The following is a 17,472-nucleotide window of genomic DNA, read 5'->3' as shown; positions in this document are numbered from 1 at the left end:
ACCATTGATAGCTACAAGTCCCAAAATATCGATCATGCCTCCCCAAATATAAATGTTGAAAAAATTATACATTTAGCAAATATTTGATATATATATATGTGTGTATAGTTACGTAACAGTTTTTTTTTCATGCTTAATGATGGTTTTCTTTTCATTGAGTTTAAATAGTCGTAATAATTCTTAAATATTTGATTCATTGGACGAAAACAAATTGAAAAAAAAATATAGTTATTTTGAATTTAATTGTTTATAAATTTAATGAAAAATGACTCTTCTTTTGTGCTAAAACTTTAATCCAAAAGGGAACTGATTAGTACCACAGATAGTGATTTATTTATCACACTGTACAACTTTTATAACATACTGTACAAGTAAGTAAAACACATGTGTGGTAAATATATCGGTTGGTGTGGTATGAATATCACTTCTTAATCCAAAAATTCTCATGATAATATTTGATAATGACTCATAATTCAACTTGGGTTCTAGTTAATCATGGCATGGAGTATAAATTTACATTAAAAGAAAAAAAAATTGCTCGACAAGAAACTCCGAGACACCTTAGAGGAATGAATATTGTTTGGCATCAGACGGTCATATAGGAAACGTCATAGTGACCTAAAAAGGCCGAAACCATACCTCTACGGCTCTACTGATAATTATAGTTGTATCAAAATTAAGCTATGGTCCCAAAAAACGAATAGTAGTTAGATTGCAAATATTCTTGTGATTTTTCTTCAGCGGGCCTACCAATTTGGTATGGAGCTACCAACAAATACATTCCACCTTAAACAAAAGATAACAATCTTCAATTTTAGAAGCATTTGACACAAAAGTAGGACTCTGGGTCTTTCAATTCACACTGTTTCAATCTTAATTAAAAATTATGCACATAAATAAAATACATATAGATATACACGTACATATACATAAACAGATTGGTTATTCTATAACAAATAGTATATGATAAAATAAAATTGATGCACAAAGTGACGGATTTAAAATAAAAAGTTTAAATATAATTTATTCACTTCGAATGTTTTGAAATATTATTTTATAATTTACCCTAATCCAAAATCTTGAATGACATACGTCAAATGTAATTACTATATGCTTGTAAAAAATTTTCTACCCTAATCTAGGTCCATGGAGTGGGGACTAAATAATCTGCCTCTAAATGCACTAATATATATAGAGGAGTATAAAATGAAAATCATATTGAATGAGTAAGAACTGAGAAAATTGTCTAAGAACTGAGAAAATTGCTAATATTTAATCAGAATGAGTAAGAATTATAAATTCATTTTGAATTATTATCAAATGAAAGTAAAGGCACCATGATATCTCGTGAATTATATAACCACCCATTTTGTGGATTTTCAATGCCCATTATAGATCATATGTTCTTTTGTTTAATGTATTCGTATTCCATTTGCAATCGCCAATCACTGCTATGTTTTTTAAATGGTTATTTTTATTGTTAACATTCTGTTACTATATTAGTAAATTATGTAACCTTTTTAAATTTACATAGGCCATAACTATGAATTTATATTTATACAGAATGTTACATGTTATATGAAAATAGCTTTTAGGAAAATATGATATATATTTATGTGTAAATTAAAATATATACCTATGTGGACCTTGAAAATATAATAAAGTCGTCATACGTGAACATGATGATATTATGATTTTTTTTCTTACACATATGTACACCTTAAAAATATAATTAAGTCTTTCACATTTGAACTTGATTATTAGTGTCATCATTTCTTTCATTAGTTTTGTCACATTAACATTTTTCTACTAAAAATTTGTACTATTACATAAAAATCATAACTCTATATTGAAACTTAAGAAAAATAAGATATGTGAATTAATCAAACTGTCCTTTTTAAATTAAATTATTACCAACGGTCCATTATATTATAAAAAATCTTTGTCATCTCTTTTAAATCGAACACTTTTATATCAATTACTTATACCATTTGATGTCACTATCACTATCAAATCTGTTGACGTCATTATACTGAGTTATCGTTGCTGTATTGTAAGGATATTGTGCTACTATCATTATATCAATTGGTATATCTCTGTCAATAACACTTTTGTTTTAATTTTTTATACTTAACTCATACAATTAGAAAAGAGAAATGATATTGCTATAACAAATTTTAGTCATTTACAATAATTCTTATATGATATAATTGTACTTTTGTCGTAGATAGCTAAATTTTGTTATATAAATATCATTCCCATTAGAAAAGGTATGATGTAGTGTTGATGGGTCTGGTTTGAATGCCTCGATCAATCGCCAATTGATGTGTCTACTGTCACGGATATAACAAATCCATATGGCAATTTGATAATATTCATTGTACTTGGTATTCATGAATACGAGACTGAATCTTGTGAGGTTATTGGCTTTACTTTTGTTATGTTAATATGGATATACTCTACTATCATTAGTTTTGTATTTCTATACGAAAAATAACTAATCCTTCTAAGTTAATAGCTTAAATTTTTTTTTAACTTTGAGATGATGACATGTAGAAAAAACAGGAGGTAAGATTATGAAAGAAAATTAATAGATAACACATGTCATATTCTTATATTTTTAAAAGAATTTTTAAGTTATTCTTTTAACCTTTTACATTATGCAAACCATTAAAGAACCACTAATAGACTAATAGTTAATTAATACTTCATTAATCAAAACACATGGCTTGATTCACCCACCATCTTCTTTACCGCGGATTTCCAAACAATAAGACAAAAATTATAAAGTTAATTATAGGCTTTAAGCTAATTAAGCCAAGTTGTATTGTAGTCAAAGAATCCATGGCTTCAAGTCAATCCTTTTGTCTTTGGACGTTCCTTCTCGAAAGCTTCATTAGCTATTCAACACACTCACACCCATATTTAAATAATATATTATATAATATAAATTATATCATACGTATTACCCATTTTGTATAATGCATATATCTAGTGAAAGTTTATTATACGTTCACACCCTTCACCTATTTTCATTAAATGCTCCAGTGACTTTTTTCACATTTTTTATTACACTCTTTTTCTTCTTTTCTCGAAAAGAAACCAACCTTTTCTCTCTCACTTTTTTCGGTGACAAGAAAAAAGATCAAAAATGGGTTCCTGTTTTAGTGTTGGATTGAAGATTGAAAGCTCAAGACTTGATGGTAATACATACATATATAGTATCATATATACCATATGTTGTATAGACTGACTTAATCATATGATCTTTTTTTTTTGTGATATTTTGCAATTTTTGATTGATTTTCTGATATGGGGTTTTCATTTCTGTTTGTTTTGCTTATTGAAAATCTTGCAAAAAAAAAAAAAAGTTTTTTTCTTTCTTTTTCCCCTACTTTTATTAGTATTGTGATCTTTGATACATATTTTCTATTTAGTATGTTTGTCTTAAAGAACATTGCTTTAGCTACCACTAATACTTGTATTTTGTGATAATCAAGATCTTTAACTTGTAAATTGTAATATGGTATTCTTGGTTAATGAAAAACTTACAGAAAAAAAGTGTGTGTGTATGTGTGTGTGTGTTGTATTTTCTTTACTTTAGTATTGTGATCTTTGATACATTTTTTTATAATTTTGTCTTAAAGAACCTTGCTTTAGCTAGCATCAATATTACTTGTATATTGTAATGATCAAGATCTTTAACATGTACAGTAGATAGTACTAATCTGGTTTTTTTTTGTTGTTGTTGTGTTTAATTTAATAGGTAAGGTAACATCTGCATCGGTACCACCAAGTCCCAGAAGTCCAAGAAGTCAAACTGAAATTTTGCAATCAGGAAACTTAAAGCCCTTTAGTTTTAATGTTCTTAAAATGGCCACTAGAAATTTTAGACCAGATAGTGTATTAGGAGAAGGTGGGTTTGGGTCAGTTTTTAAAGGATGGATAGATGAGCAAACACTTGCAGCTGCTAAGCCTGGTACTGGGACTGTTATTGCTGTTAAAAGATTAAACCAAGAGGGTCTTCAGGGTCACCAAGAATGGTTGGTAAGTGCAAGTTTTGGATCTTGTTTACAACTTGATATGTTAAGTTTTAAGTCGGACGTCTTTCTGGAAACAGTCTCTTTGTCCTTGTGTATGAATGTCTACATCTTACTTTCCACATTGTTGTTAAGTTTTAAGTCATATTGAAAGTTTTAGCTCAAATTGGTTTTTGTTAATATTGCGCAGGCTGAAATCAATTATTTAGGGCTGCTAGATCATCCAAATCTCGTGAAGTTGATTGGTTATTGTTTAGAAGATGATCACAGGATGTTAGTGTATGAGTTCATGCCTAGAGGCAGCTTGGAGAATCATCTATTTAGAAGTGAGTTTTTGCCATTGTTAGTTATTACCAGATCTGGCTTTTTTCTCAAAAAGTTGACCATGACAATTAGGAATGGCAATTTTGACCCATTTAGTAAATGGGTCTATTCAGGTCACATATTTTACTTAAGCAAACAAGTAGGAAAAACTCAGGTTGAAAAGGGAACAGGTTAAACGGGTTTACCTAAAGTGTATACGACTATTTATGATACGTAAAACCTCTTAAATCGTTATAGTCATTATATGGATCATTACTGAATAATATACGTTTTGCAATGTTATTTTTAGAACATTTAAAAGTTTTTGGATGTAAGGTGTTCCGAGAAAACAGTCTTATCTGACCTATCTGCCGCTTTGACCCGTTTACCACCTATCTACCTGCCTATTTTGTTACCTCTAATAAAATTAGTATCACTTCATTTACCACTTAACCTAATGAGTTGATCGGTATCACAGGGAGTTCTTACTTTCAACCACTGTCTTGGAATCTAAGAATTAAGGTTGCTCTTGGTGCTGCAAAGGGGCTTGCTTACCTTCACAGCCCGGAAGCGAAAGTGATATATCGTGATTTCAAATCTTCCAATATCTTGATTGACTCGGTATATTTCTTCAACTGATGTCTGCTTAGATAATCTTGTATTGCATTTACTCATTTAGTATTATTACATCTTTTTTTAACCATATTTGCTATTATTTACTCACAGCACTACAATGCAAAACTTTCTGATTTCGGATTGGCAAAGGATGGACCAGTTGATGGGAAAAGTCATGTATCTACAAGAGTTATGGGTACCTATGGATATGCAGCTCCTGAGTATATGGCCACAGGTAAGCTAAGAGAACAATAGATAAGGATCCAAATAACAGAATCCATTATATTATACTTCTGATAAACTGAGGAGAATTGTGATTGGCAATAATGAAAACCAAAAATAGACAAAAGTTCACAACTCACTATATAATAATTGTCTTCATATGTTGTTGCCAACATTTTCATAGATTCTAAATTTCTAAGTTGTGTATTGCATTAATACACCTTATTTTGTGGTGTTAATTTTGGGAAACGATGCATACTACTTCTAATTATGATGAATTATTATAAGTTTTGGAGTTAATTTTGGGTTAGAAATTATTATTAAGACAAGTTTTCTAATGACGGAAAGTTACTATCTTAATCCACTCTTGCTTCCCATAATGACTTGATTTATCTAACCTTGTGTAAATGGTGCATCTTTTTGAAGGTCATTTAACAGCAAGGAGCGACATATACAGTTTTGGAGTGGTCCTACTAGAAATCTTGACCGGGAGGCGGTGCATAGATAAGAACCGTCCACCCGGTGAGCAAATACTTGTTGAGTATGCTAAGCCTTACTTAACCAGCAAACGAAGGATTCTTCTCATCATGGACCCACGTCTAAACGGGCAGTACTCATCAACTGTGGCCATGAGAGCCGCCATGCTTGCAATGAAATGCCTCTTGAAAGAGCCTAAACACAGGCCAAGTGCTGCTGAGATAGTAAAAACATTGGAGCAACTCCAAGATTTGCAGAAAGCCGCAGATATTACAAGAAGAGAACCGGTTTCTTATCCTAAACATGTGGGTTCTGGTGTGGGGTCAACTACTGGTAAGAGATGAGAAAGGAGAGCATTTCGCTGTACAGTTTTGACATGTTAGTTGTGTTCCGAGGAAGAAAGGACTTACTGGTTGAACGAGAGCAGAATGTAAAGGAGAAATGTGAAATACCCGAATCCCCTATCGAGGGATTTTTTGTATGCATTGAATGAGATTTATTCTGTAATAGCAGGTTTTATGTATTTCCACTTATATGAAAATAGGAAGAGTTTGTTTTTAATTTTTTTTTTTTTTATTAATGATTTAAAATAATTCATCTGGAAAGGAAACAGGCCTAAGGTCTTGTATCTTCCAAGTGTAACCAACATATGTATAAGTTATCAAGACCTTTGTTCCTAATCATATACTTATCAGTTTAAATGTCCAATCCTAGAAAAGGTCCAATATAAATGACCAAGTTTTTCATATTATGCTTCGCAACTGAAATGTAATCAGTTGCGATTGCAAACGTTGAAGGCTAATCGGAATACATATATTTTGTAAGATTTGGCCAGCCAAAAAATGCAGCTACTTTTAGTGATGGTCATGAATCTTGACAACACATTTCTGTTCATGTCAAAACACTCAACAAGAGATATGAACAATTTCACTGGAATAAACTCGTCAATTACAATGAGTCAACTAAAATAGTCACACTCATACTTTTAAAGTCCACAAAAACTTCAAACATACAGCTTCACAGCATGGTATGTCGAATATTTGCAAGGTTGGCTTCGTCATGTTGATAGTTATGTCCTGTTCCCGCTGCTCATATATCGTATTTTTACATGTGAGGATCAATCATTCAATGTCGAAATCATGTATAAAGTAGTTATAGAAATCTCATTCAAATGTTTGTTAGCTACTAAGAGAGCGAATAATGAGGAAACAGATGAAGAAACTAACAAGCAGCCTTTCTAGCTCAGTTGGTAGAGCGCGTGGCTTTTAACCACGTGGTCGTGGGTTCGAGTCCCACGGAAGGCGTTTTTTTCCTTTCTGTGTTTCTTTTTCTTAGTTCTGCTTTCTTATATCACATTTGAACCTGTAAGATATAATGACAACTATATAACACAGAAATAGCATATGGACGACTCTCTAGAATCCATTAACCTGTTCAATTGGACGTATCCAATTGCACCCTACCAATTTTCGGAGTCAATATCTATATATGATGATCAAGTACTTGCTCATACATGCACGTTCTTAGGTAAACTTGCAAGCACAAACCCGAGCACATACATCTGATTACCAAATTATTTGTTGCTAGAACTGAACTCGAGTTATGCAACGATAATGAAGAAACAGAAGATTGTAACTTGTAAGGGTGTATTAAACTATTAAATATTAATAGAGATTGAGTAAGTACTTTCCAGCAAGGAAGTCCTGGTTTTAAGAGGGAAAGTTGGCGTTGTACAAGAGACGAGAAAACAGGATATGAGAAGAAAGGAAAAATGCATTAAAATATGATAGATGAAGGTGTCGAAGCTGAATGTCTTCTAATATGGTGTACACTGGAAGAGAAACGGCATACCATAAATAAGATAACATTTCCATTGTTTTAGTTTTTGATGCCCCTTTTAGACATACAGATATACAAAATTCATTTGATAATCAAGGCTAAATGTTGAGATGATCCAACAAACATCGATACAATCACCAATATTTTGTATAAAGCTGTTATGTCTTACTAATTTACATGCAGATTGACAATATACCATAATAAACGTGAAATGGGATGTTATGAGATCATATAGTTGTCACATTCTATTAAAATACACCTGGGTTCTAGTTTACAAAATATGTACAAATATAAGTTCATAACAAAAACAAGAAACTCCAAGTCTCCAATGCCGGTAAGTAAACTCAACAATTAAACAAATAAATCACTCAAGAACACTAACCACTCCTAGTTTGCACAAGCTGTCAAGCTGATTTGATAGCGACACACAGAGATAGCTGGTGTAAATTACAAATAATGCTCATCCCTCTCTTAACGTGGTCGTATTTTGAAGGTGCCAACTTCATGTTTCCTTTGCATCGATCAAAGGGAAAGCTTTGATTCAAATAGCAATCAACAATTTGGTATTTTGATCCGTGCGCCTTTCTTTAGTTCCAAAACTATTCAATCTCTGATATACCCGAACCAAAAAGAGCCTTTTAGGAACGCACATCAATATACTCTTCACAACCTTTATATCAAACATGGTGTATACCTAACTAGTGAGAGGAGGCTCGGCTAAAAAGTTCATAATTCTGTTCAACAGATTCAGACCAAACACAGTTTCTTCACAGTTGATTTTTACAGATGCATTAAGTGGTTCAAAGCAGTTACCATCAAGTGTAACAGATACAAGGCAAGGAATCGAGTTGCTTAGGATCTCACCACTGAACCTTAAGCATAGTCCTGATGCATCATTGAGGTTTGCATCCACGGGCATGCTTACAGATACAAGATGAAGATTTGCATTGCTGAGCATCTTTGATGCTAAAGTTTGACATATAACAATAAACGAATCCTTTACCAATGACCCATCATGATCCTTGTCATTGATCACCTCTGCAAGGTGATCTGTGAAGGAACATCTGTACAGATGAAAGGAATATGAAATTAATATATGCAGACAGAAACTGTGTATAAAATAAGAGTAGGTGCCAAGAATAGATCTTCTCAATTATCATATTACGCACCACCATCGCTAAATGTTTTAGTGGCAAAATGGGTGGTCAAGTAATTGATAATACTTTGTTTCATGTGAAAATAGGTAAAACTTGTGAGCGCCAAAAGGGATAGGGCCAGGGGGCACTGCCACCGGCCTACCAATCTTATTATTTTTTTGCCTTTTCATTTTGATAGATAATCTAAGTACTAAATATGTTTAAAAAATAAAACTATATTATTAAGATAATAAAAATATTCATTAACATAAAAAAAATTAGAAAATTGTTAGCCTATTTCATTATTAGCTACTTTTTTTTTATATTTATACCCATTTGAGCTGGTATAAACATATACAACCCAAGTTTACTTGCTTTTTATATAAATAGGTTAACCCACCACCTCAACCCATCACTGTCAAAAGATTTAACAAAATAATAATAAAAAAAACAAGTATCCTACCTTCTTGTGTATTCAAACATTCCAGGAAGTTCAGATTCTTTGTGGGAGAAAACATCAAGATCCATTGGGAGAGGCTTTATGAAATATCCTATGTCAGGACGTAATTTAACCGGGTGTTTTTTGCCATTGCACCGTAAGATGAGCTTCAGAGGTAAGAGATGATGATTAAACCGAACATGGATGATTTGTTTTGTAGTCTCACCAGGTTTAAGCACATCAATTTCCTCTACAGGAGCCAGAACATCCTTTTGAGATTGCAAAGAACTGCATAATACAAATTTGAACATGAATCACAGCTATAAACCATTAGAAAAACATAAAAAACCACATAGGACAAAGATAATGATCAAGTACCTTCCATCAGTAGGCAATGACTGGTCCAAAGATTCAGAACTCGTGTCAGATTCTTCACCACTCAGAAATACTTTAGACATTGGCTCGCTAGAGCAGTTTTCAAAAAAAGTGTTGACACTTACGAGTGATGGTGATATGGTTGATGATTCAGATGAAAATGTATACACTACTCTCAACCCATTTCCATATGCTGGATCTAGAAGTGTATATGTTCTCGGGTTGACTCTCCCACTAATATCTCCAATTGAAATCCTTGCTGATGATATCCTTTCATTATCTAATCCAGGTACATTCTGACTTGAACTTGGATTTTCATCCAACCATGATTCTAAAGCTCCTTTCGACATCAATTCACTAAAATCACTATGAAGATTGTTCTCCTTCGAAACTTCAACATCTTTTTCTGATTTGCCAACATCGGAAAAGTTAATTAGTGATTCAGTGTTATCATTATCGTCATTTTCAGCACTCTCATTGGTATTATCAGTTCCTGATGAGCTAGTGACAGAGTCTTCTGAATCATAACTGCCTTCTTCATTCATAGACCCTGAGTCGGAGCCAGAATGATCAACTTCATACGATTCAACCTCAGCGGTGCCTTCACCTGATATATTCATTTCTTTGATCATATCCAATTCGGTTAGGCTACAAGGCTCGGGAAGAGGTTCATACCCTGGGGCTGCATGGAGAACTATCTGTGAGAGAGACCCTGGAAGGTAGAAACGATTATTAACCATTTCGGTTGATGATGTTATTGTATCCCCAAATATATGTTCAGCAACTAAAAGTGCTAGTTCATTATTTTCAGGTTTCTGACTAGTTTCTTCCTCTAGTTCACTCGGATTATAGTAGCATGATAGAAGCTTTCTTAACACACGTGCCCGATCTCGCACATCATAATTTAGATCAAATTTGGCAAGCTCCAGAACATAGCTTAGTATGGTTTTTGCAGTTTTGAAATCTTCCCCTTTTGAACCTAAAAGGACCTGCAATGTATACAATATGAAGAATAAGAAAAAGTATATACTTCATATCCTGGCTTCTGCTGATAACTTTAACTAAATATTTAGTCAAATTTCTTACATAGGTAATACATATTGGTTTGAGTTCTGCTTTGGGTAAGGCATTTATTTGCACTAACCAAAAGGCTCAAGCTTTCAAAGCTTTTGATATGGACTAATCTAGGTAATTGATTTTCAGGTGCCACGTTAGCGACACAAAGAAACGTAAACAAGGCCAAAGTTACTGATATGTTAGCTCGCACATCATTTATTTTGACCTAGTAACCGACAAACTACAGTTGTTTGAAAGTTTGGGGAGTTCTATTGAAACATTAATAGATAGAATGATAATGTGAACTGTTCAGTTCATCATACCTTAACAACAGCATTTAGAATCTGATGTTTTGTCTCAACCGACTCAGAAGGAAAGCGTCGAGCCAGATATCTTAGAATCACGGGTACCATCTTTGGAATGATATCGCCAACAGAATTGTATTCACCCACTAGCCAAACAATCAATGCACGGGCAACAGGAACCTTGATTGAATCCAAATTCCGGGCCAAAAATATAATGGCCTGTAGTAGAAGTGACTTGTCAGAATGCACTAACATGAAAACCATAATAAAATCATGAACAATAGAGGTGGCAATCAAAACTAATTTACAAATTATTTAAGCGTGTTTAACTAGTAAAAAAAGGGTAATGGAGGGAACCCTAGCCCCAATACCACAAATGGATAGGCATTCGACTTAATACCTAAAACATATTAGCATCATAAAGAACCTTGAACAGCATGATTGTTTAATAAGTTAACGATATACCTGAAATGTACTTGTAAGTGAGAAGTATTACAAGATCCGATCTGTAAGAAGGTAATGCAAGTACCTTATCATGCCTAAAAGGATCTTGTTTTATAATATCTTTGATGGATGTAATTGCTTGAATCAAAACAGCTGCATCATCTTCCATGGATCCAGAGGTACAATTTACAGATTCTACAGGTGTTAAATAACTTTAAGCTTAAAACTGAATATATTTTCCAGATAAAACAGACAAAGGATTGGTAACTGACTGGGTGATGTTAGAGCCAGTAGTCCCTCCAAGCAGGTGGTTGCTACTTGTGAATTCTGCTTAGCACACAGACCAATAGCAGCAACAGTATCAGCAGCAAATCTCCTGTCTGGATCTCTGACATAATCCTATAAGAAAGAATATATTCGATACAATTATATTAATGTAAACTGCAAAATTTTTAACACTGATTGACATGTGTGAGAAAGTAATTGCAATGCTCTAGACCTTCCGATAGAAGTGAAACTGTAAAAGTATTGACAAATTAACACAATTGCAACAGCAAAAAGTACCTGGAACTCTTGAAATATAACTGAGATTGATGCATCTGTGGCGATGGAAGAAAGGATCTCAAGCTTCAGTGCTTTAACTTGGTATGCATCAGAAGAGCTTACAAAGAAGTCTTCAAAACTTGGAGCGAAAAGAGAAGGCATCACTTTAGCAAAGACTTGAATGTTGCATAGGACCTGCATCAGTGATAATAACCTACTTAAAATAGTTAAGTAACCGAAAGTTATTACCAGTATGATACATATAAAAATATCGTAATCTCTGAGCAGTCTCATCTACGTTAAAGGTGGCAGAAAGTATAATCAATGGGTCACATAATGGTGCAAAACAGATACTTCTTTAACTGGTCAAACCTGACTGGTTCTGGTTCGATTGATCTGAAACACTTTCCATTAAATCGTTTAATCTTTTTTTACGATTAATAAAAATAAAACTTTTTTCAATAAAAGGATTCAGGAGGGTTATGCAAAAATAAATATTCTTTAGAATGCAAAGACTCAAACACATGTAATACACATACACTTGTGTCTCAATTAAGATTACTGCTCACAACCTCTTGGTTGACAGGCCACAAGATTACGTTAAGTCAAGGCCTGTTTGTAGGAGGGTTTAGGCATTAATAATAAAATAGACTAGTCATGATCAGTTTGACCTGTTTGACCCATTTCTTTAGAAAATATTTGTTTAAGTAACCCACTTGACCCATTCGAGAAAAAAAAAAAAAAACTCCAAATAGGTTTCATGAGTATTAAGGTTGTCAATCCACCTCTAGCATATGGGAATCAGGGAGCATAGGTCTACAAGATAATTTACCTAGCCACCTAGGCATGTAAAGCAGACATAATTCAAAAAACAATAAATACATGAGTTGGAATGCAAGAGCAATACCACATATTTTGAGGCAGTGGATGATCTCAAGAGAAACAAAAGAGGCTTGACAATTTTTGGAATGTCTTCCCGTGGAGCCATAATCCAATGTACCCCAGCAGCAGCAAGCACCACTGCACTGTTCCGACTCCATAATAAAGGTGAAGTGCACTGTAGCAGGATCTTCACATCATCGTCACTTTTGGATGATGTGAATCTCGATGAATCAAATTCCGGTGGTATCACATCTGCAGTAGTCGAATGTGGCAAGTACTTATCTAGTCCTGAAAGGTAACTTCGGGAGACCATAGCTACTAGCTCAGGATTCTGAATAACACTGTTGGCTTCATATGTTTTCTTGATTCCTAAATAGTTGGTATCCGAGTCTGAACCACTTTTTACATCATTTAAGTCTTCGGGACATAATGATGCCATAATAGATTCTTTTGCAAGCCCATGTCTTGCAATCACATAACGGAGCAGAATTCCTATTAAAATGATCTGACCCCACTCCTCTACATCAGGAAGAATCTCACACAGTCTTTTGTAGCTTCTACCAATAAGGGGTAAATTATTTGGGCACACAGAAGCAAATGCTGCTGCAGCAGCTCCAACTACTCCAGGGGAATTGTCATTCAATAGTATTCCAATAATCTGCAATTAACAGACACTACACGTTTACATGTATGTATTTTCCCTTCTAACTCTCCTCTATCTTTCACTTGAGAACTGAAACAAACTGTCTCCAACTTTGGAACAATCTCTACTTCGGGTAAGTAGTAACTAGCTTGTTTAAGGGCAGCCATATTTTCATAATATTTGGATTTATAGTAACCAAATTTAAAAAAAAAAAAAAAAAAAAAAATTAAATGCAGGTATCTGATCCACTAACAGGGCACACAACTTAGTAACTGACGTGTAGGTATTTTTTTTACCATGTTGACTTCTTCCTTTGACATGACACTGATTTGGCACTTAAAAAGCGGTTTATCTCAAGTAATTAAACTTAAAAAAAAAAACTAAAAACTATAATGTTTTTTATCTGGCCAATAAAGAGACGACTACCAAAAAAAGGTTCATACCAAATTTGGTTATCTTTTACCTAACTTGCCTTAGAAAATTAGTAGCACACTACAATGACTAACCTCGATAATTGCTGTAGCATTTTCTTCAAGACGCAAATCATGAAGCTTTGGGAGAGCATTAGCAGCACATTTTCGCACATATACAGATGGATCACGGGAACATTTCCTTACTGCCACCAAAACAAGAGGCGAGATCACATGCAGACGAATACCAGCCATAGTACGCAGTGCCCAGGCCCTCACTAATGGGTTCTGGTCCCCCAAATCTCTCTGGAAAATATTAATTGACAACAATGCTTCATTCGGACGCCTAATATATGGAACAAATATGATCAAATTATGCCTAGCATAGTTGTATATTGTAAGTTTGTAACTATAATTACTAGAATGGATAAAACAAAACTATGCTGACCATCCTCCTATCCACTGTTGTAAATTTAAAAGTATAGCACAAAACCAAATTGCAGGCCATGGTTTATAACTTAAAATCCTAGTAAACTAAAGCCTCTAAGAGAAACTATCTCGTCTTCACTAACCATGCAATACTTTACAAAGGAAAAAGGGTTGTGTATCATAAATTGTAGCACTTATGTAAGTTAATGGAATCATATATTCAACTAAATACAAGGTTTGGTTCAAGAATTGATATTACAGGTAAAGATTCATAAACAAAGAGCTTGCCTTTCAGCATAATGCAGCAGATATAAGTAAACTAGCTTCTTAACCTCCAACGACTGAGATGCAACATTCTTAACAACCTGTAAAATGAATCATATACACCATTACAAGTGAACTTCTCTGAATTCAAACTGCCATATACTTGTAACAATTAGAAAAACACAAACTTTTTCGGTGAACATATGTATATATCAGATTTACACACTCGCTAACCATGTATACACTTTTTTAAGTATTATCAAAGCTTGTTAATATTTAATATTGAAAGTACAACTTGACAGAAATTTTTTTATGATCAACTATTAGGTATTATAATCATATAAGTGTAGACGATGTAAGGTTTCAGGCAGTGGAAGAACTAAGCACACCATAACCGTGTGACCACAGCAGGTAAAAAGTGGTCCTGAATGTGGCAACTTTTTTCGTTGTTCTGGGTATGACCATACCTTCTACTCTAAACCTTCCATATGAACTCATACCAAAATGGCTACAAATCATCTAAACCTACATCTATATCTATACTTTTACATAAAGCATTTACCGCTGCACAGTTGAAGGTTCATCATTACATCATCATAAACAACTCAAAATTGGAGTGAAGCTGCTAATAGCTAGAGCTTAAACCTCCGATTTTTAGAGCCTCACTTTTGCGTACCTAAATGCCCGTTTTTAATCACAAATAAAACCAACTCAATTTTCACTCTCGAGACGAGTTGCAAGTCAAAAATGTACTAAGCTCTAACATACTATAGTAACTTTACGTAAAAATCTCTAACCGAAAAGGCCTTATTTTAGAAAGTCCCTCCTATTTCCAATGAACAAGTTCGTGAAATGTAAGTAGTAGTTATGATCGATTTAATTTCGGAATCGCCGCTTTTCTCGTCCTTAAAATGCTAGTTTGTTATTCTAACTAATTTCAGCTATAATTCAATTTTTGGTAAAATTTTATCTATCTATGAAAATATAACAGCAAAATAATCACAAAATTAGTGAATTGATTAATAATTAACATAAAAATAAAAATAAAAATGATGTGATAATTATTAGATTAAGTTACCTGAGGGAAATAATTAGATACATCTAAACCCTGTGCGATTAAGGCGAGTAATCGTTTAAGAGCTTCACATTTTTCGGAATCGTATTTGCTGTCTAAAAGCGGCGAGATGCTGACGTCATCTGGATCGTCGTAAAGATGAGCGTCTGTTCCGATCCGGAACACCATTGTTGATGCCTTGCTGAAGTTCTCAGCGGTGGTGCCGAACTGTGTGAACATTTTAGGTGTGTTTAGTGCGTGTGTGTGATTGAAATACACAGATCGGAGATTATTATAAGTGTATCTATAGTTGAGAAGAATTCGGGTCGGTCGGATTGGTGGCGCCGGCGAATGAGTACGGAGACACTGAGTTTTTTGTTTTTTTGTTTTTAGTTTGATGACGACAACGATGGGGGGAAATAATGAAGAGAACAAGTATGGACCTTGTAGTATATACAAATGCTTAAATTACCCCTTTTGATCATATCAAACCTTTTCTTTTGTTTCCTTTAGAAATATCCATACAATGCAACAACGACGGTGATAACAACAATTAGTGGTAGTGATATCTTAATGGTGATGGTAGCACCACTAAATAATGTAGGTAGCTCATATAAATGTAATTGATTTAAAGATAAATAATGTAGATATAATAAAAAATAATGTAGTATAAATATGCGATTTATGAATGTGCAAATTGTTTATTACTATCAGGTGGCAAGTGACAAAACTCATAAATTTTCTCCTCTCATGTATAGTGTGTTGACATCAATCAGTTAAGCCTCTCACTTTTGTAAAGGAGGTTTAGCACTTCAACATTTAAACGTTAATATGATTCTTATTTTGTTTATGTTCCATCTTCTATAGTGATTATTGGACAAATATGGGATGGAAGATTCAGATAGATTACTCAAAACTTGTTACAAGATACTGTTGAAGACGGCAAAGTCAAATAAAAATATAAGACAATGTTACCTTAATGAAAGTTATCTAATGGTCATAATAAAAGAGAAGTGTACAAAATCTCAGCCTAAAATATAGATTTGTAAGCTCTTATCAGTGTAATTCATGATTAGTTATCTAGTGTTAATGATATGTACTAGAATGTTACCGAGCCTTCATTTATCCTCGACTTTTAATTTTTCCCGATCATTCGTCTGACCTTTTCGAGTCCTAATACTTGTATACTAGTTTTATTACATCATTTTTAAGAACATTCTAATTGTCTTTTATTGATTTGAAATTTTTTGATTTTTCACAAAAAATTACATTATTTTTCTAAGTATAAAACTTATTCAAATTGTTCTATATTTTTTGTCTGTAAATTATGGGTGTTTTAATATTACGTTAAGTATGCAACTATTTAATATACTTTAAATATAACGTTAGGGTTTTGTTTAACAAAACCAGTGTAATTTCGAACTAAGAGCATCTCCAATGAAGAGTTAATTAGAAGTTTTTTTTGTGTGTGAAAAAAAGTCTTTCAAAAGTTTTTTTCCATTGTAGTAGATGACTTATTATTGAATAGGTCGAAGAACATCAATATAAAATTAAAGCATCTCTTTCATTTATACTTAATAACAATTAAATGTTTTTTAAGGTACTTTTCAAAAGCTAATTTAAAAGACTTTAAATGATTTATGTTATTTACTTGGGACTATGGCATAAGAGTGTAACTAACTATGACTCAATGGTTATGTAATGTAGTGACCTTTTAAAAAGCTTATCTGATGTAAGTACCTTACATTTTTGTTCTTTAAATGTATCGGGTGACCGGTTGTACCATTAGCCGGTAATAAAATTAAGAGCTTAAGGCACCAGAATGTAATCAACCATAACTGAATGGTTATGTAATGTAGTGACCTACGAAAATGTTAAATCGATGTAAGAACCTCTCTGTTTTGTTCATTCGATGTAATGGTTGACCGGTTCTATCAAATAAATAAGTACTACAGTATTATCTATATCTTTTTCTTCATATATTTTACCTATATCT

At 33.3% G+C, this 17,472-nt stretch overlaps 2 protein-coding genes and 1 non-coding gene across 3 annotated transcripts; 2 read left to right on the top strand and 1 right to left on the bottom strand.

Annotated features, from left to right (window-relative positions):
* Nucleotides 1-3,008: 3,008 nt before the first annotated feature.
* On the top strand, nt 3,009-6,218 carry LOC122600309 (receptor-like cytoplasmic kinase 176). The gene is made up of 6 exons (XM_043773020.1): nt 3,009-3,203; nt 3,767-4,047; nt 4,231-4,366; nt 4,822-4,964; nt 5,070-5,193; nt 5,607-6,218. Exons 1-6 carry the CDS (start codon nt 3,152-3,154, stop codon nt 5,999-6,001), a joined length of 1,131 nt encoding a protein of 376 aa, XP_043628955.1. The 5' UTR covers nt 3,009-3,151; the 3' UTR covers nt 6,002-6,218.
* A 670-nt stretch (nt 6,219-6,888) lies between these two features.
* On the top strand, nt 6,889-6,961 carry TRNAK-UUU. Its single transcript has one exon. It is a non-coding gene; the product is annotated as a tRNA-Lys (tRNA).
* A 757-nt stretch (nt 6,962-7,718) lies between these two features.
* Nucleotides 7,719-15,873, bottom strand: LOC122585000 (AP3-complex subunit beta-A). The gene is made up of 11 exons (XM_043757094.1): nt 15,501-15,873; nt 14,447-14,523; nt 13,826-14,075; nt 12,702-13,334; nt 11,816-11,989; nt 11,524-11,650; nt 11,337-11,446; nt 10,826-11,026; nt 9,450-10,435; nt 9,096-9,359; nt 7,719-8,560 (listed from the first exon to the last, which is right to left on the bottom strand). The coding sequence occupies exons 1-11, from the start codon at nt 15,714-15,716 to the stop codon at nt 8,191-8,193; spliced, it is 3,408 nt and encodes a 1,135-aa protein (XP_043613029.1). The 5' UTR covers nt 15,717-15,873; the 3' UTR covers nt 7,719-8,190.
* Between the last annotated feature and the right edge of the window lie 1,599 nt (nt 15,874-17,472).

Source organism: Erigeron canadensis, chromosome 1 (genome assembly GCF_010389155.1).
Source record: "Erigeron canadensis isolate Cc75 chromosome 1, C_canadensis_v1, whole genome shotgun sequence".
Lineage (NCBI taxonomy): Eukaryota > Viridiplantae > Streptophyta > Magnoliopsida > Asterales > Asteraceae > Erigeron > Erigeron canadensis.
This window is presented reverse-complemented; position numbering and strand designations above follow the sequence as displayed.